The sequence below is a fragment of the Letharia lupina genome (genome assembly GCF_014066315.1).
Source record: "Letharia lupina isolate WasteWater1 chromosome Unknown contig_2, whole genome shotgun sequence".
In the NCBI taxonomy this organism is placed as follows: Eukaryota; Fungi; Ascomycota; class Lecanoromycetes; order Lecanorales; family Parmeliaceae; genus Letharia; species Letharia lupina.
The window spans coordinates 817,770-839,789 of NW_023502971.1; the positions used below are offsets into that span (position 1 = coordinate 817,770).

The 22,020-nt window shown below is 50.4% G+C and overlaps 10 protein-coding genes across 10 annotated transcripts; 6 read left to right on the plus strand and 4 right to left on the minus strand.

Moving 5' to 3' along the window:
- Positions 1–1,670: 1,670 nt before the first annotated feature.
- Positions 1,671–3,437, plus strand: HO133_004331 (uncharacterized protein; the record flags this gene model as incomplete). Its single annotated transcript, XM_037295249.1, has 5 exons — positions 1,671–1,874; positions 1,982–2,559; positions 2,616–2,785; positions 2,843–2,996; positions 3,155–3,437. The coding sequence occupies 5 exons, from the start codon at positions 1,671–1,673 to the stop codon at positions 3,435–3,437; spliced, it is 1,389 nt and encodes a 462-aa protein (XP_037157250.1).
- A 706-nt stretch (positions 3,438–4,143) lies between these two features.
- On the plus strand, positions 4,144–5,680 carry HO133_004332 (uncharacterized protein; the record flags this gene model as incomplete). Its single annotated transcript, XM_037295250.1, has 3 exons — positions 4,144–4,192; positions 4,273–4,764; positions 4,863–5,680. The coding sequence occupies 3 exons, from the start codon at positions 4,144–4,146 to the stop codon at positions 5,678–5,680; spliced, it is 1,359 nt and encodes a 452-aa protein (XP_037157251.1).
- A 1,156-nt stretch (positions 5,681–6,836) lies between these two features.
- Positions 6,837–7,622, minus strand: HO133_004333 (uncharacterized protein; the record flags this gene model as incomplete). Its single annotated transcript, XM_037295251.1, has 1 exon — positions 6,837–7,622. The coding sequence occupies one exon, from the start codon at positions 7,620–7,622 to the stop codon at positions 6,837–6,839; it is 786 nt and encodes a 261-aa protein (XP_037157252.1).
- Positions 7,623–10,579: 2,957 nt separating this feature from the next.
- On the minus strand, positions 10,580–10,860 carry HO133_004334 (uncharacterized protein; the record flags this gene model as incomplete). Its single annotated transcript, XM_037295252.1, has 2 exons — positions 10,580–10,779; positions 10,830–10,860. 2 exons carry the CDS (start codon positions 10,858–10,860, stop codon positions 10,580–10,582), a joined length of 231 nt encoding a protein of 76 aa, XP_037157253.1.
- A 623-nt stretch (positions 10,861–11,483) lies between these two features.
- Positions 11,484–12,525, minus strand: HO133_004335 (uncharacterized protein; the record flags this gene model as incomplete). Its single annotated transcript, XM_037295253.1, has 2 exons — positions 11,484–12,394; positions 12,450–12,525. The coding sequence occupies 2 exons, from the start codon at positions 12,523–12,525 to the stop codon at positions 11,484–11,486; spliced, it is 987 nt and encodes a 328-aa protein (XP_037157254.1).
- A 317-nt stretch (positions 12,526–12,842) lies between these two features.
- HO133_004336 (uncharacterized protein) lies at positions 12,843–14,072 on the plus strand (the record flags this gene model as incomplete). Its single annotated transcript, XM_037295254.1, has 5 exons — positions 12,843–12,957; positions 13,015–13,304; positions 13,362–13,445; positions 13,494–13,913; positions 13,977–14,072. 5 exons carry the CDS (start codon positions 12,843–12,845, stop codon positions 14,070–14,072), a joined length of 1,005 nt encoding a protein of 334 aa, XP_037157255.1.
- A 716-nt stretch (positions 14,073–14,788) lies between these two features.
- On the plus strand, positions 14,789–15,906 carry HO133_004337 (uncharacterized protein; the record flags this gene model as incomplete). The annotated part of the gene is made up of 3 exons (XM_037295255.1): positions 14,789–14,906; positions 14,961–15,446; positions 15,494–15,906. 3 exons carry the CDS (start codon positions 14,789–14,791, stop codon positions 15,904–15,906), a joined length of 1,017 nt encoding a protein of 338 aa, XP_037157256.1.
- A 673-nt stretch (positions 15,907–16,579) lies between these two features.
- HO133_004338 (uncharacterized protein) lies at positions 16,580–17,720 on the plus strand (the record flags this gene model as incomplete). The annotated part of the gene is made up of 5 exons (XM_037295256.1): positions 16,580–17,314; positions 17,385–17,436; positions 17,512–17,563; positions 17,616–17,631; positions 17,682–17,720. 5 exons carry the CDS (start codon positions 16,580–16,582, stop codon positions 17,718–17,720), a joined length of 894 nt encoding a protein of 297 aa, XP_037157257.1.
- Positions 17,721–18,508: 788 nt separating this feature from the next.
- Positions 18,509–20,184, minus strand: HO133_004339 (uncharacterized protein; the record flags this gene model as incomplete). The annotated part of the gene is made up of 4 exons (XM_037295257.1): positions 18,509–18,542; positions 18,606–18,781; positions 18,846–19,819; positions 19,869–20,184. 4 exons carry the CDS (start codon positions 20,182–20,184, stop codon positions 18,509–18,511), a joined length of 1,500 nt encoding a protein of 499 aa, XP_037157258.1.
- A 162-nt stretch (positions 20,185–20,346) lies between these two features.
- On the plus strand, positions 20,347–21,844 carry HO133_004340 (uncharacterized protein; the record flags this gene model as incomplete). The annotated part of the gene is made up of 5 exons (XM_037295258.1): positions 20,347–20,652; positions 20,705–20,764; positions 20,816–20,934; positions 21,002–21,621; positions 21,672–21,844. 5 exons carry the CDS (start codon positions 20,347–20,349, stop codon positions 21,842–21,844), a joined length of 1,278 nt encoding a protein of 425 aa, XP_037157259.1.
- Between the last annotated feature and the right edge of the window lie 176 nt (positions 21,845–22,020).

The following is a 22,020-nucleotide window of genomic DNA, read 5'->3' on the forward strand; positions in this document are numbered from 1 at the left end:
CCCCCTCCCCTCCTCCTCCTCCTCCAATCCCCCCTTCCGCATCGCGCTCGTCGCTCACCGTGCTCGCCCGAAGTTGCCATCCTTCTCGACAGCTCGCCCGCCCTTCCCACTCCCCTACAGCCCATCCGTGCGCATGTTCGAACGACCACCCACACTCCGAGAGGGAGTTCCGGAGTCGTGCGGGTGTGTGCGCGTGGTGGTGTCTGAGACACCCTCCTCCTATTCCGCTAACCGGGGGCATCATACCCGAATCCTTCTTCCCCTCAATGTGCCCTTCCAGGCTCCCTCCCATCCAACCCCCACATCCTCCTCCACCACCAACCACCCTCCTTTCGATCCACCATACTCCCCACTCTCCAACGTCGTCTTCCTCTCCTCTGTTGTTTTCTTTCGGATTTTCCCGAGGTCCCGTAATCCCCACCCCCTCATAACGTCCCAGCTCCGGCGGCTTTGGTTTCCCCCCCCCGGCAAACGATGGAAGAGAGTGACTAGCGCACCGTGGTGCCTGCCGCTGGCACATCTCTCTCTCTCTTCGTCGTCGGAAAAATCCCCCAGGAGCCGCGCGTCGACCTTGAGTGTGTAGGGGCGCGCGAAGTGGTGCCGGAGGTGTGGATGTGGGGAGGGGGATTGGAGGGGGAAGGAGGGCGTGGAGGGGATTCGGTCCTGAGGAGGTTTCTGAGCCTGGAGAGGTGGTGCGGTTGGTGCTCGGGATGGGGTGGGATGGGAAGGGCGGGGGGGGATGGAGGAGGGGTGGATGGTGTTGGTTTGAGTGGGGAAGGGAAGGGAAGGGAAGGGAGCTGTGGATTGTTCTTTTGGGGATATTTCGAGGTAGATGGATCAGTCGGATTGGTCTGGTGAAGAGGCATCACGGTGTGCGGGAATGGGAGAGATCTGATCTCAATATTATCGATGGGGGTAGGGAAGGGAGGCTGGCTGGGTTTCCTACGTCGAAGATATTATTCTTTTGGGGGATTTCAAGTATGGAATAGTCGACTTGTTCTGGTGAAGAGTTATAACAGTGTGCGGGAATGGGAGAGATCTGATCTCAATATTATCGATGGGAGTAGTGAAGGGAAGCTGGCTGGGTTTCCTACGTCAAAGATATTATTCTTTTGGGGAATTTCCAAGTATGGAATAGTCGACTTGTTCTGGTGAAGAGTTATAACAGTGTGCGAAAATGGGAAAGACCTGAGCCGTGCGACAGTCAACGAGTTTCGATATTTCGCCTGCTTTCTCCCCCCTCTATGCATGCATGACTTTTGCTCGATCCTCTTACTTTTGATGAAGGAAGTTCGCATTTGGCCCTTGTGATTTGAACTACTCATGTGGTAAGAGACCGTTGGACACGATTGTGACACTCCTTCAACGCCATTGATACTGCAGTGCCCTACTCGGGGTGTGTGCGTCATTGATCTAGACAGTCTATTGGGCTGCTTACCTACCATATGGACCGTTTGCAAGGGTACGGTTGAGCATGAAATGTGTTAACCGAACAGGTTAGGTCAGACCCAGGACTGCAGGTACCCGGAGGCCGCGTCAACAGAGAGATAGCACCCAAGTGAAGCCCAGATCTCGATCCCTCAAAATACATCCCATCACAGTCGTTACGATAGCGTCAGGCCCCCGTCACACTCACTTGTTATCCATCAAAGATATCACCCTCAAGAAATATGCGTACCTTTCTAACGGTTGTTATCCCCTCACTTCTTCTCTTCGATGGGGTCACCGCCCAATGCGCAGCTGGTACGGCCCAGGAGATCAACGGCAATTGGTATTGCTCCGAGGTGACCGCCGTCACATATGCGAGTTTCCCGGGCTTCGGTTCTTATGAAAAGATCACAGACATGAACGCGAATACTGGCGACTGCAGTAGCGTGCGTTATAACTACAGTGGCTCACTGTCTCCGTTGAACGAAGAGGTTGGTTCCCCACGAGATTGAAACGGTTTGATGGTGTTTTGCTAATTAGAGGTCTTCGTAAGCTCTCTTTACATATTCGCGGTCCCACTTGGCTGAAACAAATCGCCGTCTATATGCCCACGACTATCGCCAACGAGAAGCGAAGCACTGAACCGAATGGCCACCATCGACGGCATGCAGCCGCAGCCGCAGCAGTGCGCCATCATGGTGGGCATCAGCACCTTCACGATCGCCACGGCAAGGTCAAAGGAGTCGAAGAGTCTCGGCTTTCGAAGCGTGCTGTCGGTGATCTGGTATCCGCTACTATCGATGGTCAGCTTGTTTCATGGACGAACGTCTATGCTGGGCCTGGTGTCGCTACCGATGCGCCTGTACTGGGAGCTATCGATGACACGAGTGCTTCGACTTCTGATGCTGACACGACCGAAGACACGAATATGACTTATCAGAGCTCTACCTTGTCTTCTTCCACGACTACAAGCACGTCGAGCTCGAGTACATCGAGTGCACCAGCAACGGGCGAAGGTTGGACTCGTCAGGCTTATCTCAACGCAGCAAGCGGTGCGGTCGAGGGTCTGACGTTTCTCAATCACTTCGGCGGGACGGATGGGGTTTCTGGGACCAGCGCTGGTGGACCAGCGTCAGGGAACTTTTGACCATGTGGAAACGGGATAGAAATGCTGACGACCGCAACAGCTTTGGTGCCTCTCTTTCCTACGCTTCCTCTGACGGCCAATCTGGCGCCGCCTCACCCCAAGTACTCTCGAATGCGATGATTGAAGACGACACCGAAGTAATCATCATGACCGACCAAAGTTGCGACGACGGAGGCTGTGGATTCACGCGTCCTGGAGGGGTTGCATACCGTAAATCGCGCTTTCCCTTTCTCTCCTCTCCCGACTGCTAACTTAGGGGCGACTTAGATGGCTTCTCGGGCGCCCAGAAGGTCTTTCTCCTCGAATTCTCTATGCCTCTCACGAATTCCACTACCTTCAATGGCGACATGCCCGCCATTTGGCTTCTCAACGCGCACATACCTCTGACATCTCAGTACGGCACCAACGCCGAGTGCTCATGGTACGTTCGTTTTGATACAACCTGTTTATTCTTCGTACCGCAACATGTGCCGCCAGTCTTGCTTCTGGAGCAAGAAGCCCACTTGATCTTCTGGAGCCATCTTGTCGCTCAAGTCAATTGCCTCAAAGGAAACACGCTGACATTTCAACCTTCTACAGCTGGACGTCTGGATGTGGCGAATTCGATCTCTTCGAGGTTCTCGACTCTGGGAACTTTCGCTGCAAATCGACATTGCACATGGCACCAGCCGGAGGAAGCAGTGATTGGTTTCGACGCCCTACTGGCGGAAGCATTACGGCTGCAGTGGTGATCGCAGGGGAGCATGAGGTCGCTGCCATCAGGGTTCTGGGCGATGGCCAGTCGTTTGATACGACTCTGAATGAGGACGTGGTGAATGGGTGGGTCAACGAGGAGGGAAGCGTGTTCAAGATGGAGGGTTAAGAACAAAGAGAACGAGCGGGATAGAGTGTCGGATTGGGTAGACGAGTATGGCAAGTCCAAGCATCTGGCTCTGTAGCTGGTTTTTATACGTACGTACAAAAGCCCACTGTTCGTAGTCAGATGTGGTGCAAATTCAAAGATGGAACCATGGCTTCTTTGAGAGATTTGCAAGATCCCTTCGTGATGAAGTATGAGGCCAGGCTCGTCTCAAAGACACTGACGAGACGCAATCACAAATATACCAAGACCATATTATTCAACTTTTTCTCCTCGCAAAAGTACAGGATCTAAGATCTGCCGTTGCGCCGTTGGGATAATATTTTTAGGCCTAGCCCAATTCATCAGCGTCATCCAAGCCGAGGCTACTCGTACTCTATCACTCCCGCCAAGCCCAAACGCTGGAGCCGGGGCTACACACCTTCAAAACAGACCTTGAAAGCAAAGCCCATCTATTGTGAACATTCACCAATCTCCTAATACCAACCGGCCGCAATCCATCCAATATATACAGTACTTCTCCCTAACTAGCAAATCCTTCACCCGGAAGAACAAGGCAGCACTCACCCGCATGTCGTTTTTCTCCACGCCCAGCGGAAACATGAAGAGATAAATAACCCCGCGAAGACTGCACGCCAAATTGGCGGGAATACGCCGATTGAAGGTTTGAGGTGCTTTGTAGCCTTCCAGAGAATCAGTCTCCCTGATCATGGCGGCGGTATCACCGCCCAAGCCCTGGGAAAGGGCAAACGCAGCTGGTAGGTGTCCTGGTGAGCCCTACACAGTCCTGGAGCACTGTACCTTTTAGGACAGCGAGCTCATGGTAGTGAATGAACAGCTACCGGCGCATCCTCAACCTCGACCGCAAATCCTCACACCACAACCCCAATAACTTCGTCCTCCTCACCGCCCGCTCTCCCGGACAAACCCTCCTCCCTCGCCTCCGTCGTAAATCGCAATTCTTCAACGTACTCCCCCGTTAACCAAAACCGTTACTCCTCCTCCTCTTACTCCGGCGTAGGAGGCTACTCCTCGCCCTATTCGCGGTTTGGCGGCATGGGCAATTCGATGTATGGCGGGGGCTACGGCTCCATGTACGGCGGCATGGGAGGAATGGGGGGAATGGGAATGGGAGGTTACGGAGGAGGAATGTACGGTCAGCCGGGCATGATGGGCAATGGGGTTTCGAATGATCCGAATAGTTTGACGAATACGTTCAGTCAGAGCACGCAGGCGACGTTTCAGATTATTGAGAGTTTGGTCGGGGCGTTTGGGGGGTTTGCGCAGATGTTGGAAAGTACTTACATGGCTACGCATTCGAGTTTCTTTGGTGTGTTCCTTCTTTTCCTATGATCTTGTTCCTTGTCCACCCAGGCCTTACTCCTACATGCTGATGCAAGACGTTTGCTGACTGTGGGGGTGATACAGCAATGGTACAAGTGGCCGAACAATTTTCCACCCTCCGTACAACCCTCGGTTCCATACTCGGCATCTTTACCGTCCTCCGCTGGCTTCGCACACTCTTCGCCAAAGTCACTGGCCGACCTCCACCCGCGGACGCCACATCACTCACTCCCTCGGCGTTCGCATCATTCCAAGGACTGTCTCCGTCAGGTCCCTCTCTTCTCCCAAACGGCCAACCAACACCTTCAAAGAAACCGTTCTTGATATTCCTAGCCGCTGTGATTGGGTTGCCGTATCTTATGACGAAAATAATACGGAGTCTAGCGAGACAGAATGAGGAACAGCAGAATCTGTACAATCAGGAGGGCAGAATGATACTCGGGCCTGATGGGCAGCCGATGCAGGAACAGCAACCACATCAACCGATCGATCCTTCGAAATTGGACTTCTGTCGTCTGCTGTACGACTACACACCAGAAAGCATGACTCAAGGCGGTTCGCCTACCGAAGGTATAGACCTCGAGGTCAAGAAAGGCGATCTCGTCGCTGTGCTCAGCAAATCAGATCCGATGGGCAATCCAAGCGATTGGTGGAGGTGTAGAGCGCGAGACGGGCGTGTGGGTTATCTTCCTGGCCTCTATCTCGAAGGAATCCAAAGAAAACAGCAACCGCAAATCGATGATGGCGGGCGCGTGAACACCATGTCATCTTTAGCTGCCGCTGGGAGCGGAGAAGGGAGCAGAAGTAATAGTCTCAAGGTCGAGGCTAAGGGTCCAAAGGTTGAGAGCAAAGCGGCTGATATTTCAGCTGAGAGCTTCCAGAGGAGTCAGTTCTACAACTAGTTCCAAACAGTTCTACAACTAGTTCCAAAGCAATTGTAGCATCGGCAAAAGCGTACATAGGGGAAAAGGGCAAAGGCGTTGCGATAGTCTTCCTGCACATAGGTTGGTTGCTGGCCTTGAATATTGGGTATTGGCTCGGAATTGGGAATATGAGCGGGCGGTACGCCCGTACAGTCATTGTTGGGGAGCGAATTTGACGAGGACGACAGGACTCAATGAATTATACTGCATCTTGCGCTTTGATTTTAATAACGATAAAGCTCACATCGACTTCCGCACTCATCAAATGTACATACATTATCACATGGCACTGCCCAGCCTGAAGGGCGCCTGGGCGTTAAGGCCATGTTCAGTAGATCTACAAACCCATATCCAGGACCAAGCGATCTATCGGCGTCGTACCCTACCTACGAAAAATCTGTTGCTATCTCTTAGAACAGCATCAAGGGTCTCCATCCCTTTGGGCAAAGCATTTGATACCGTAGATTCTCAACTTTCCTATTTTGGCAGACCCACTTTGACACATGGTCCGGAACCGAAGCATTTGCCAATTCGGTTCGAGGGTTGCTTCCGTCCGCACGGTGGTGGATCTGCCGGGAGACGTTTTGCTGATGTATCTCAAGCCAGCGGCATACCTTGGTGCAGCCAATGAATGACAGATGGTGTATGGAGTATATGTATGATACAGATCTCCTCGGCCGACGGGAATGAGTGTTGGGAGCCACGTTTGATGCTGCAGCTGTAAATGTCTTGGTTGGTTGGTTGGTTGTTAATGTATACAGTAGGGCCGTAGGGCCCACATATCTCATCAATCTTCTCGTCTCGATCCGTGTTTCCGGAGATTATCTGCTGGGTTGCTGTTGGCAACGGCCTCATCACGTGGGAGGTGTGGTTGATGGGAACTTCTGCGAGACGAACTGAGTTGGCAGGTCTTTGCGCATTGGACCGTATCATTTCCCGTGCGTCTGTGCAAAACAAGTACGCGGATCGATGATCTCTTCCCCATGAATCTTGCCATCCCACCCCGTTCCTCGTGAGCATTATTAATTCGGCTATATGTATGCTGATGAGGTCGTTGTTCCGCAAGAGCCAGTGCGTCTGAAATGGATGATTGTGTCACTCAAACGGATCCTTGGTCTTCTCGTAAAGGAGTGTCCTATCGGACCCGGTAACGTGGAGTTCGAACCGGGATCCTAACTTCCGTTTTGGCTTGTAGTGGTTCCGTACCGTCTCCAGCATTGCCAGGAAGAGCGACAGTCACTATATTGCGGTATCCAGCCACCATGACGTCTTCGTATTGCACCTTCTTCAGCCCGATCTCGCTGATATGCAGCTCTTGAAGCCGCACATCTTCCATCAATACAAAGTCTTTATACTTTCGATGTATATTCGTAGCATCAATTCTTGGCTTCGACCGTTTATGCTGCTTATCCATTGTTGGGTCCCTGGCAAGGCGGCGAGTATCCATCACTCTTGTTTGAAGAGGTACTTGACCATTTTCAAAGGGTCTTAGCTCCATAAGGCCTTCATCTCGAAGGTCTGAGTTGACGCCTTGACAAAACCTTTGGAGAGATTTGGTAGGGTCTTCCAGTCTTGAGAAGAGTCGCAAGGCTCTTGGAAGATCTCTGGAATAATGTGAAAGCAAAGAATTCCCAATCCCGACGACGTGAGCAGTGAGTGGCCTGTCTCCGTGTCGCGCTATCGCTGACCTGAGTATCTTCAAAGCAGCCTCGAATTTTCTGCGAGTGGTGAGGCTCAATTCCCCGAGCGAGAGATGTAGATTAGCAGGGTGAGTGAATGCACCTTTAGGTATAACACCGGAAATGGTACCCTTTTCAATGCGACTGTATGATTTCAAGAGCTGTGGGAGCGATGCGCGAGTCACAAGTGGAATGCGGACGAAATGTGTCGAATTCAACGCTTCTTTGAAGTTCCCCAGCATCTTAGATGTAAGACTTGTCCAGATCTTTTAGTCCAAAGAAGATAGAGAGAATAGACAGGTGAGGAATTGGGGAAAAGAAGAAAGGGGAGTGGTAGACCTACTTTATTGTACCTTACCAACGTCTCAAGCCTGCATCGCGCCAACCCGATCGGGATCCTGCCTTGTAGACCTGCCCATTGACCATTCACTGCTGATTTCCTGCACGTCCCGGGTAGCCAGACATAGAGCTGCGGCCAACATTACTTTTGATATTGGGTAGGAACACGAACGGCGTCAGCTTTGGCACAATTCAAATATAGCTCGGCGGACTACGGGAGCTACGGAGATGCCTTTTAATACTGCACAGAGGATTTTGAGCCTCTTGAAGCGTTGCAATTCTACTGCAAATACAACAGTAATCCTCTAGATTCGAGATGCTGTAGACTGTGCGCTTAGCAATGGCCTTGCATGTTGCCCGTGACCACTATTCCAAAGCTAAGAGCTGGCGGGCTCAGCAGAGCGCTCTGGGATCCTTCAGTACCTAGTCGATTTGGTCGTTGTCAAGCCCGGCAGGTGCTCTTGTGGGACGTATGACAGGCGAACCTCACGGCGCTGTAGCTTGATTAGAATTTCGATGCTTAGACGCCCTGTTACTGATTGCGCTGATGCACTGAAGCACACACCCTTGAAAAATGACTTGGCTCAGTCTCAAAGGATACTCTAGGCCTTTGGGTCTACAGTACAAGGAAGCTATACTGGCCTTCGTCGGTCAGTTCACCGTCTGAGCTCGTCCTGAGACGTCCTGAGACCTTGTGGCCTTGCAGTCTGTTCTAAAACCTGAACAGCCTCCTCATGAGGCAGCTATAGCGGTCCCAGCCGACTGCGTCCGCAGCTGAGACCTGTGCACCAAGAAGCCATGTCACCATGTTGCACCAATTGACGTTGTAGCCTTGTCAGAATCCGAGATTGATGTCCTTCACAACGCCCATGAAGTCTGAGAACGCGATTTTCCCGTTTGTGTTTGCTGATATCACGACAATCAAGCCTAATCCGCTCGAGTTTCCGCAGTAGCCCACCGATGCGGTATCCTCAAGTATTCAAATGAACGCGGTTTCCAAGTAACTCCGGGTAGAGGTACACTCGCGATGTCGTGGTACCTATTCCATATACACTGCCCATTCTCGAGTATGTCTTCTGATCCAAGTTCACTGATGCACACATTATCCAAGTGGACACCGTTCCCCCATACGATAGCCTTAAACTTTTCACAAAGGTCTCTAGCATCGGATCTTGGGCATCTGTCCCTCCTTACATGCTTCGGGTTTGGTTTATTGCAAGGAATCCCGGAGCTGAGAGATTTCAAACTAATGGCGTTTGCCTGAAGAAACGAGGCCTCTGATCTGTTCACCTGGCGAGCCTGCGAAGGGGTTCATCTCTCGAGGCCAGCATTGAAAAACTTCTGAGACAGACCAATACACAACGACTTCAAGAGACCCGTGGGCTCCTTCATGAAGGTATAGAGGAAACCGAAGAACTTTGACGCAATGGAGTATCGCCAAGTCCAATCAGATCCACAATTAGCGGCCGAGGGCGGACTTGGTCAACATTTTCACCACTTAGCATCTCTGGTGTCACGGTCGACGATATCCCGGTGTTGAACGAGCCGCTTGAGCCTTGGGAAACAGCTTTGGCCAGTCTTGATTTCCGAGGTCCTGAAGCAGCGCGGTTGCATGCCTCCTACTTTCTTGTGTCGGTAGACTCAGGGAAGCGATAGTGAGGCTCAAGCCTGGAAGTGGCCAGTAGGCTTTGGGAGGCACTGCGGCAGAGGCAGGGTCATTGGCGACTTGCCACAGAGTCTCTTGTATTTGAGAGGATGAAGTCTGGTTTAGAAATGGAATGCGGATTCGATGGGTCAAGCGCAACAGATTCCTATAATCGTTGTGTACAATGGGTTTTCTGGGTCGAAAAGTCATGGCGAGAAGGTCCCGTTAGCGGACAGAGCTTGCTCCTTCATTCAGGTTGAAGTATGTTACCCGTTGGCTTTACGCAGGTGGAATGCACTCCACGCGAGACGCCAAACTTGACTTTTCTAGAGTATGGCCTGTCAGTTTGAGCATGGAGCTTAACGATCCTAACCATTAGATATCGAATCCAGCTGAGCATTTCCTAGTGAAACACCAGGAATAGACCACCAGACCACGGCATATTCCGCCAGACAATATCGATGAGGTAAGCTGCATTACTGTCCACTCTGTCCTGCCATCAGATTGCAATTATACAAAAATTTCCCTCTAACTTATAATTGATGTCTCTTCACAGCGTCTCTCTCCATGGACAAAGTCTTTGGGGACCTCTTCAGAAGCTCTGAATGTTCACGCATATCATCTTGAACCATCCAAGTTCACGCAAGTCTTCGATGATCATACCTACGCTACTATGCGCATTTCAGAGGCTCCAATTGACATCAGCTGCGACCATATCGGAGACCTCGGCCCCTCCGACTCACGTACCAGGAAGTCTAGCCCACGTCACCTCATTAAGCAGTTTGACCAAGGCCCCCTTGTCGGGGATGGATAATGTGCCAAAAGAGCAGGTAAGGGGCCTGCATATGGGAATGCAGGTGAGCAAGCAACTGATTTTTGCGCAGCGAGCAGCGACTCCGGTGGCAGCAGGAATTCCGTTATGCCAAGAACTGGATATCAGTCGGTCACTACGCACGATGGTAGCGGAATGCGATGGTGGGAACGCGTGCGGTCATGATGGAGATGGTGGAGACAGACAATGAGTATGAGTGAGGTAGGATGGCATGCATCACAATGCATTAAACCACTTTAGCTTGCTTGTTTGCTTGCATGCATTGCAAATCGGTCAGCGCTTAGGTTAATAGTCGTATACCGGGGTGATACCAAGCAGAAAATGCCCTTCGTTCATCGTAAATCACTCAATCGTAGCATCCATTGTCATTCCTCCGCGTATGCTCAATCCTTCCCACCGCCTTCGTACTCTTTGTCCTTCTTCTTTTCCTCCTCCAGCTTCTCTAAAGCACCTTCACCTTGCTTATCTTGCCCACCCTCATGCTGCCCCATAGGATCGTTTTCAGAAGCATCAAGTAAAGCGGCAGTGGTTTCGGAGGACGTAGGGGGTGGGGGTTCACTCGCTGGACCTGTGCTCACACCGGCTGCAGAACTTGCGTTAGTGTGGGAAGGATAAAGAGGGAGAAAGTCTGACCTGCATTATAAGATGCTGGATTCAGTGCCATTTATATTGATTATGCTGTTGGGCTCCTTGAAGCACGTCTCTCTGGGATCTACACTTCTGGAGGATCGGTCCAAAAGCAGATTTACTGTTTTATTTCCAGATGCTCGTTCATTCAACCGATCACACGTCAAATCAACAGAGTCGTGGATGAAATATGACTGAATTTGCAATCCGTTGGCAGGCTGGTGGTCGTACTGATAAGACGGCTACGGAGATCTACAAGTGTCAAGTTGGCGCACAAAATTCGAGAAAGACATTGATGGTATCAGATGACAATTCCGGCATTCATTTTCCGCACATCCGTTGCTTCAGACTTCAAAATATTGGTGAAAAGTCCACGACTGAGGCTTCACCAATGCTGTATCGACATTGACGAAACACGTACATTCCCTCGACCGCAACTGCTTCTACAGTTTGACACCATGGCTTGGAGGGTTTTTACTGCTCTGTTCTGCAGGAATCTGGGGCTTCTTGACCACCACTTAGCACGTGGACTAGGAAAGAAAGCAAATGCAGATGTACCTTCGTTCACAGTCCGCAGTGTTTGTGTCGGACTATTCGCCATGATAGAGATATCTGAATGGAAAATGACCCGATGTATGAGTATGGCCCAACTTCAAAGATTCAATTAATGTTGCCATTTGGAATTCCACTCGCGGGAGCATCTTCCGGCGATATAATCGAGCCTTTCGAAGCTTCTTTAGGTTTGTTTTCCGAAATCTTGCCAGTATCAAGTCTCGCTTTCTTCGCTTGCCGTTTCTGCTCCCTCTTCGAAATTGGTTTTGGCGTGGGATTGCCCGCTCCGGCTTCGTCCCCCTCCAAGACACTAGCCTTCCGCTTGCCCTTCTCTTGCTTGCCTTTCGCGAATCTTTCTGGCTCTCTCTCAGGCTTTTCCCCCCCATGGACCACATCGATTACCCCTCTGAAGCTCCTCCTTTTCATCTCTGCGTGCACCACAGCACTCCTCGCCTCTCTGTCAATAGCTTCTATACCTTTCTCCTGCCCCAAGCCCCACAGTACTGCCAAATTCACTACATCCGCTGGCCCCCGACAAGCCAGCGCTCTTTTCGCTTCACTGCTGATGACGATACCTCTACCTCTTGTTGCACGTATCAATTGCGTAGCATTGCTGATCAAATTCCTCCTTGACGCGCCTCCATCACTATTCAGAATTCCCGGACCGTAGCAGATCTCAAACTTTACGCCTCTCTGTAGGGCGTTGGCCATGGTCTTGTGCTTGAAGTAAAAAGGGAAGCGTGTGCTCAGGTCAAGAGAAATGAGATCGCATTCGAGAGCTTGACAAGCTTGTTGAAGTGATTTTTCGTTGTCGGGACGAATAGCCAATACATCGTAAGCCGAATTGAGAGCTTGAAGTCGATAATTTTGGGACGGATCGGATAGGTGGAGGGTGCAGCGGCGAAGGATGTGAAGAGAATTTGGTATCGTGAATGGGAGAGGAGTTGGTATCTGATTCGAGATTTCGGCGGGAACCTTGCCAGTTACGGCAAAATCTAATGCAATGGTGTTATAACCCACTCCTCAAGGTCAGCGTCTTCTACATCCTGCGGACCTGTACCGAAGGACACTGACGTTCTGAGAGGAATGCCAGTGTGCGTTGCAGCTCTCCATGGTTCGCGATGTATGGAACATTGAGATCATAATACATCCTCAACCCTCCCCCTCGCCCCCTTGAGCTCCTCCACGTGAAACGTAGTGTGACCCAGTACAGGTGTTGTGCTGTAAGTTCTGCGAATGCGAGGATTCCTCGGATTCAATGACACAAGCGAGCGCACTAGCGCGCGGGCCTAGCGGCTGCATCCAACTTTGTCGCCCCACCATCACATCACTCTCGGCCTTCTGCGCTCAGTCATCTTTTGGAAGACTTTGGTTTCGACATTTCAACCATGGATGATAGAGGTCTTTCATGCTAGTACGGCGGCAGTAAACCCCCAATCAATTGCGCATTGCTGAGATCAAGGAAATATGGCGCGGGTATATGCAGATGTCAACCAGCATATGCCGAAGTCCTATTGGGAGTATGACAGCGTCAACATCACATGGGGCGTGTTGGAAAACTACGAAGTAGTGAGAAAGATAGGTACGATAAGCCATAGGTGGATGCTGCGCCATGTTTACCAGCGCTGATACTGCGCAGGTCGCGGAAAATACTCAGAAGTTTTCGAAGGCATCAACATTGTCAACTACCAGAAATGCGTCATCAAGGTCCTCAAGCCGGTCAAGAAGAAGAAGATAAAGCGAGAGATCAAAATCCTGCAGAACTTGTCAGGCGGGCCGAATGTCGTTGCGTTGCTGGATGTCGTGAGAGATAGCCAGAGCAAGACCCCGTCCCTCATATTTGAATACGTCAACAATACGGACTTTCGAAGTCTCTACCCAAAATTTGTGGATTACGATGTGCGATACTACATATTTGAGCTGCTCAAGGTATGCGCGAGGCTGCCAATGGACCATCAGGCTATAATGGCTAACGAATGTCATTAGGCTCTCGACTTCTGTCACAGCAAAGGCATAATGCACCGAGATGTAAAGCCTCACAACGTCATGATAGATCATGAAAAACGAAAGGTGAGCTCAGCTAATTATTCAGCATGTTTCAGGGCTAATAATTCGTAGCTACGTCTCATCGACTGGGGACTGGCAGAGTTCTACCACCAAGGTACCGAGTACAACGTCAGAGTAGCGTCAAGATACTTCAAAGGGCCGGAACTACTGGTCGACTTCCAAGAATACGACTACTCCTTGGACATGTGGTCATTAGGAGCTATGTTCGCCTCCATGATTTTTAGGAAAGAGCCTTTCTTCCATGGCAATAGCAACTCAGATCAGCTGGTCAAGATTGCAAAGGTGCTGGGAACAGACGACTTGTTTGAATATTTAGACAAGTATGATATCGATTTGGATACCCAATACGATGATATACTCGGGAGATTCCCAAAGAAGAATTGGCACGGTTTCGTCAATGCGGAAAATCAAAGATTCGTGAGCAACGATGCCATAGATTTTCTGGACAAGCTACTGCGGTACGATCATCAGGTATGTCGCCTTCATCAGTCTGCCATTTGCAGTTCATCTCGACGAAGCTAACCTTGCATCCAGGACCGATTGACCGCTAAGGAAGCGATGGCCCATCCGTACTTCAGTCCAGTCAGGGCCGCAGCATCGTCGCAGAACCATGGATCCTCCATCCCATAAGCTCTCGAACTTAACACACCCTCTGCTCCGCACCCTCCTGCCTTCATAGTCATAAGCCACTCGACTCATCCTTCATCAAGCTCGCATCACACGACCAAATCTACGGAAAACGCCCTGTATGAGGACTGGGCAATCCGACATCGAGAGCGCGCGTGCGTTTATTATCCCCTACGGCATACCATACCATAGCATTCATCCGACACGCCACCAGCCATCAGCTGCCAACTTCAGAAGATATGTACAGAGGACGGTTGGACGGCGTTTTGCCCGGATTACAGGGTCGAAATCTGGAGGTGGCTTTCGCAATAACGAGGCGTTGGCTTTTTCCCAGACAATGCTATACATAATTATTGAGCAACAATTTTACAATGAAAATTTGAGCGGACTACATCAGTAGATGCAAGAGACAGGTGATCGTACGGTAGCTACCTGGAGCTAAACCTACATTAATGCAATAGACCTTCCGTAGTGTCGGGTGTAGCCGCCTCGCCGCTCAGGGTCCAAGATCGGCCAAGTCGTCTTTCGTCATGCCGTTCCTGAGCAACTGGAGTCGGACAACAAACGCCCCGACTCGACCGATTAGCAGTCATATCAAAGCGAATACGAATGCGCTCTCAGGAACTACTTCATATTCACTCATCGATTGAATGGCCATATAATCAAGGACATTCCCATGCTGTAGTGGTGTGGACGAATTTCCATCTCATTTCTACGACATGGCTGAAGTCCACGCTTTGGACGATTACTACTTGGCCATTACTCTCTTGATCACCATAGCATACCAGCTGTTCTTCTTCTCCATCGCCTTCTCTCTCAAATTCGACAAGCTCACAGGTATATCTTCACATTTGTAAATTACTTTATGTCAATAATGATCCTCTGTTCTAGACTTCGCTGGCGGCACCAACTTCGTGGTACTCGCAATCATAACCCTTGCCTTCTCCGGCCACCATAATGCGCGCCAAATCGTGGACTCACTCTTCATCATGATCTGGGGAGCGCGCCTCTCTGGATTCCTTCTTTTCCGCATTATTAAGACTGGCAAAGATGACCGCTTTGACGATAAGCGGGACAAATTCTTTCCATTCTTGGGCTTTTGGGTGTTCCAAATGTTCTGGGTCTGGACGGTCTCGCTACCGGTAACCATCCTGAATTCGCCCAATGTGACAAAATATCGTCAGCCCGATTTTGGCACTGGAAGAGATATTGCCGGAGTGATACTATTCACCATCGGCTTCCTTATGGAAAGTGTTTCGGACATACAGAAATACCGGTTCAGGAGCAGGCCAGAGAACAAAGGGAAGGTCTGCGATGTCGGACTCTTCGTTTGGACAAGACATCCGAACTACTTCGGAGAGATCATCATCCAGTTCTGTAAGCAGACTCCTTTGAGCATTCAAGCTTTATACTGATAATGCTAGCTATCTTCATGATTGCCGTATCGCCTGCAGCATACGGATACGTCCATGGCGGGGCGTACAGTGCTCTCTACGCTTCGATCCTAGGAGCCTTCTTCTTGACCATTCTCCTCATGTTCGTCTCTGGTTTACCACTGCAAGAGCGCCCAGGAGCGAAGAAGCGTTACGAAAGTGGCAATCACTGGGAGTCGTTCTCTGAGTATACAGAACGCACAAGTATTCTGATACCCTTTCCTCCCCAGCTGTATGTCAGGATGCCCATAATTTTAAAGAGGACCATTTTCTTGGAGTTGCCTTTGTATGTTTTTGATCCTGCAAAGCACGCAGATCAGGGGAAGGTACAAGAACGGCAGGCTGAGGAGGGAGCTGCAGATTCCGGCAATGAGCAGACGCAGGACGGCCATGCGCATGAGTAGATACCCATTTGTAGCATCGCAATTTCTTTCTGCTGTCGGCGAATCTTGGCGCAGTTTGCAAAATATAGATATTTGACATGGCATTCTATTTATTGATCATCCAGTTGGGTTGATTGTCGCTGTTACCAGAGTATGCCATTCCGGCTAAGTATTCTAGTGATCCGGCATACAGATCGAAATAAGCTATTAGACGCGACAAGCGATTGGCATTCTTGCCGATGAGGTCTATTCGACCTCAAGACCGCTATCATCTTGCAGTTTGCACCTCAAGGGCGGAAGCGGATGCCATACTGTTGTGCCACTGCTCGTACTTTCGTACAGCGCAAAGGTTCCTCAAGGTGAGTCCAACACATTGCGCGGCCGAATACAGCGTTCTGAGTTTCCCACCAAGAAGTAGCATGCAAATGGATGCTAACCCTTAGTGTCAAGGCGGAGGACTTCACTTCATAGAATTTCAACCGCCAACCTTTGCGTATTGAGCCAGCAAATATTGCGCCCCCGGGCCTAGACAATGGGTCATACTTTGGAACTACATCAAACATAAATCGACTTGTGGCAGCTTCTGGAAACTCCCTATAGGCTAGGAACAAGGGAAGCAGTAAGAGACGTTACGAGACATCATTTAAATCAAGCTCCACCCCTTGGTATTCAAGCGCAACCTATCGGAGCCATCATGGAGGCCAAAGAGGTCATCGAGAAATCCAAAGCTCTCTCAAAAGCCACCGCGGCCAAAGACCCACCTGAGAATCTCATTCGCATCCTCAATGATCTGAAAACCGGTGTCAAAGCGGACGAAGATCTCCTTCGTTCTACAAAAATCGGCGTGGCCGTTAACCGCTCCAAGCAACATCAGAACCCTGCAGTCGCCCGTCTAGCTAGTGAGATCGTTAAGAAATGGCGCGACGACATCAACAAGCTGAAGGGAAGCAGCCCCTCAGATAAGAAAAGCCCGAATGGTACTGCATCTCCTGTCCCAGCGAACACTTCGAATGGCAAGCCCAAGCTCAATGTACCGCCTGCGGAGCGCGACTGGAAGAAAGACAAGGTGGACATCGCTCACACCAATCAAACCACGCGTGACGGTACTATCGGTCTCATCTACAACGGTCTCGCCTACATGTCCACCGATGCATCATCAGACATCCTGCATAAAGCTGCAGCAGTCGAAGCAGCTGGCTTCGCAAAGTACGGCCCGGAGAATAATGCGAGCTACTCGTCAAAGATGCGCAGCCTCTTCATGAACCTTAAAGCCAAGTCCAATCCCAAATTACGAGTAGATGTCTTGAATGGCACTATCTCCGCCGAGCGCCTTGTCGTCATGAGCAATGATGAGCTCAAGAGCGCAGAAAGGCGCGCAGAGGATGCTAAGCTTATCGAAGAGAATTTGAAGGACTCCCAGATGCCACAGGTACAGTCACCCTGCTATATCATCCGCTCGTACCAGCGAAGGGGATCACTCATTACTAACTGGATCATAGGTTGAGAGGAGCATTAGCACGAGTCTGGAGTGTAGCAACCCCAAGTGTAAAGGTAACCGTGTTCCCCGCATGGCCCCTTCCCAGGCTTTCATCCTCATGAAAAGAGACTGACCCTGAGAAACTCTAGGCCAGAAGACAGTTGCTTACACGCAAGCTCAAACCCGCTCCGCTGATGAACCGTAAGATTTACTCTCTTACTGCTACTAGCATCATGCTAACATGCTTTCACAGGATGACTACCTTCTGCGTAAGGACCTTGATCTCATTCAAATGCTTTGATACTGACCCATACCATAGGAGTGTACGAAATGTGGCAAGCGCTGGAAATTCAGTTGAGCTCTGGGGTTCCCACAGCATTGATGAAGCATTTAGCATGGTCTTCCAGGCGTTTCGAGGCGGTAGGATACCCAGAGACGAGATGGTGCAGTCTTGGCATGATAGCGGTCTTCCGGTGGCATACTAGCAATGAACAGTTAATGTCATAGCTGCAATGCTTACCAACGTGTTTTCAGTCGTGCACAGTTCTCTTAGAGGACGAAGAGGAGGCATACTGGGTGATGGGCCCTCGCTCCAGATGAAACCAATTGATGTCGCGGGAGCTTGATCCGAACTTGTGGGATCCCTCGAATTCCAAAGGCTAGACAATGCGGAATTCGACGGGCGTGAGCCCGGGGATCTGAGGATGGTACACTTGTATGGTACCATCAATGTATGCCTCAAGCCGATACTGTAACGTCTACCCTTCCCGTGCACCTAGAATTGGCATGCGCATCCCCTCAAAACGCAAACATCTTCCCTTCCTTCGGATTTTCAATCATGCAAAGTGCCAAGATTCTTCGCCTGGAGTCTTGAATCACGCGTCCTCTGCCCTTGAAGCTGGTGTTTGCACTTATGAGTCACCCCCGTAAATCGTGCCCGGCTGTGGTTTCTGGTCCCCCTAAGCGGAGGACTCTCGGGTTGTCAATCATCCTGTGGGTTCACATGCAGTGAAAATGGGTACCAATGGATTCTAAAGCTGTTTCCACTACTACACTATCTACGCTACACATGGGTTCTTTCCCCTTCAGGTATACATACACGTGTCGTCCACCCCCTCGGGCCCGCAGCATCGCAGCGTTTTACCCTTACGTCGAGATCATGACCGAGGAATTCTTATACCTATAACTTCATCAGCGCTCGTCCCCTTCCCCATATAAAAATTGGAACGATTAGGAGATTTACCAGCTCAACATCGGATTCTCCCCACTCTTCGTCGCCGTGTCCTGCACATACGCCCATCTTGACAAAAAATCCGAATGGCTCATTACCTTGGTCAATTTCCCGGTGATGGCTCTATAGATATCTTCAATGGTTGCAAAGTCGGTAGGAAAGAGGATGTCGAAATAGCCTTGTTGGACCTACCCAACGACCACTTGTTAGCAAAGCTTGTTTCGGGATCGATGGAGGGGAAGTAGAATTTACATATGGCGTAGTTACAGGCACGACCCTTCGCTGATACCTCGTTTGCACTACGGGCGCGTTAATACCCTTGACGGCATCGGGTAAGGCGTGGAAGTCGGAAGTGAGAAGCTCGTGCTTGGGGAAATAGTCCCTCAGGACGTCGAAGAATTGCATCAGCCGCGTGGGTATGTACTCAGGCAGAGTCAAATTTGGGGCGAATGGTAACCTTGACTTGAGGCTACGCGTAAACCTGGATTCTCTGAGCGGGTGATCGAACGGGCGGGAGCACGCTGCATCCCGGACTTGCAGGAAACGTGATGCCACAGGGTCAATTTGCTTGGTATAGAATTCGTAAAAATCCCCAGAATTGTCGACGAGAACAGTGCCTTGCAATGGCTGTTCAGTGAAGGGATCGTAGCGTATACTGTCATGAGCGAAATTGTCGAAGACCTCGAGAGCGAGGAAGTAGCAGGGTGCAGGTACGTAGGTAGCCCAGGAAAATATAGACTTGTTGATGATTTCCACGTGCTCAGTGTGACCCCTTGAAGAGGCATTCCGCGTGAGCTGTGTAGACTGCAGCGCCGCGAGCGAAGAAGATATCTCAATGACTTTGAACTTCGTCCTAGCATACACATCCGGGTCAAAGTCGCGAATATAGTCGAGCATATTCAACATCAGCGTTCCATTCCCCGCACCGAGCTCATATATTATGAGGTCGTCTAACGGATAGTGCATAAGTTTGTAGTTCGTGACAAGGTACCTGGCAATAGCTTCGCCATAATACGGTCGAAATAGCTCAGTAGGTGTATGCCATAATTGCCTGCTCTCATTGGGGACTTCATCATCAAGTTCGTCTTCGAAGACAGTGTAGCGATGGCCCAACTGTCTGAGGAATTCAGGCTCATTGGCCATTTTATTGAAATCGAAGGGCTGGCTGGGGCTGAAGATTACGACTTGTTTGGGGAAGTAGCCGTAGTGTGGATTATAGAGACTGTCTAGACGGCCAGTAAGCATAGGCTGAAGATGTTTAATGGAAGACAATACCCTCTATAAAGTCGCGTGCCAGCATCTTCACCCTCTTAGGCCTTTCCCTCCGACTCCTTAGCATATCTGAGGTGACCATAGGATATTTCTCATAGTCCCTCAGCTTGTCCGGTGGAAATATATCCGTCCGCATCTGCCAATCGCTTGTCTGTCTGCTATCGTCATCTCCATCATCTTCCTTCGAGCTTCTGTAGTATCTCCGCCCAGGCGCATTGAGTAGAAGTCGTCTGGATGTTGGAGGGTAGAAGCGCAATCTGGAGCATGTCTGATGGGATAGCAGACGCTGGAAGATCTTTGAAGCCAGCGGCGAGTCCATGTCGCTCCTGTCTCCGTGCCCGGCATGTGGGCACTGGGATGTTTGAAAATGGGGGCTGTTCGGCGTTTACGGGCTTGCCGCGCTTCTAGAGCTTCAATCCATGCCGCATCCGGAGCCTTGCATAAGTATCTCCCAACTCATCTAAGCTTGTACAGTGATGCCATGGAGAATCGACCAAAGCTGTATGCTATCACAGCATTCGTAGCCGGTATCCTTCTGACGCTCGGTTACAAAGATTTCTACCCTGACCTTGAGTGGTGGTTTTGGAGACGGCGCAAGGCAAACAGGACGGTGGCAGGTGCTGGACTCCAAGACGGTGGTCAAATTAACTTGGAAGATCATGAAAAGAACGGTCCGACCACAATGGATGTGCCTGAAGGTATAGAAGCTTGCATCGGAAATACTCCCTTGTTCAAGATAAAGTCATTGTCCAGCGAGACTGGGTGTGATATACTAGCCAAAGCTGAGGTAAGATTTAGAATCCTGCTAGCTAGCAGTGGTTTGTCTGATCGCCTGGTAGTTTCTCAATGGCGGTGGAGGCAGTCCGAAAGACAGAGTAGCCCTCGGCATCATCAATCTGGTAAAAGCAAATATTCAATTTTGTCTTGCAGAGTCTGAACCTTTTTCGTAGGCTGAGGAGCAGGGTCTCTTGACACCTCACTCAGGAGACACTATCTACGAAGGCACTGTAGGATCCACCGGAATATCCCTCGCTACAGTCTGCAGAGCAAGGGGCTATCTGGCGTACATGTAAGCTCCTTCCCTCCCATACTTTCCGACTTAGTCTCGATCTTCTCCATCCTAAATCATCCCATAGCTGCATGCCCTCAGACCAAGCAACCGAGAAATCCTCCCTCCTTCTCAAACTCGGCGCGGTCGTCGAGCGTGTTCCGCCAGCTCCTATCGTCGACCCTATGCACTTCGTCAACCGCGCACGCACCCTCGCCGCCGAACACACAGCCGATTCTAATCGGTTAGGTCGCGGCTACTTCGCGGACCAATTCGAGAACGAAGCTAATTGGCAAGCTCACTATGACGGTACAGGACCCGAAATCTTCCGCCAGTGTGGAGGAAATTTAGATGCCTTTGTTGCTGGCGCAGGCACTGGTGGGACAATTGCTGGTGTTGCGAGGTATTTGAAGCCGAGATTGCCGGATGTGAAGATTGTGCTTGCGGATCCGCAGGGGAGTGGGCTGTACAATCGCATTAAGTATGGAGTCATGTTCGCAACGACGGAGAAGGAAGGGACGAGGAGACGATCCCAGGTCGATACAATTGTGGAGGGTATTGGGATCAATAGAGTCACGGCCAACTTTGAAGCTGGGAGGGAGTTGATAGACGATGCTGTCAAGGCGGATGATGAGCAAGCTCTAGCGATGGCTAGATGGCTTGTGGAGAAGGACGGGATTTTTGTTGGAAGCAGCAGTGCCGTCAACTGTAGGCGCAAGCTCACTTGTATTACTCATACAGAAACTGACTCGAAAAAGGCATCGCTGCAGTAAAAATTGCACAACAGCTGGGTCCTGGACATAGGATCGTTACCATTCTTTGCGACTCTGGAACGAGACATATCTCAAAATTCTGGACAAGAGCAGGAACCATTGGCGGCAAGACAGACAGCAAGCTAGAAGACGTCATTGGTACGCAGAGTCAAAATTGATGAGAGTCGTTCCATGTGGGCAGGGTTCTACCATCGAGTCGGCTCTTGGACCTCATGAACCCGCTCAGTGCGCCAAGTTCAAAGACTATAAAATGCCTTGTCAGATCTTCAGAAATACAGCGTTACGCATTGCATTCCAAATGGACCATTTTGACTCCTTTCGTATCAGTCCCGTC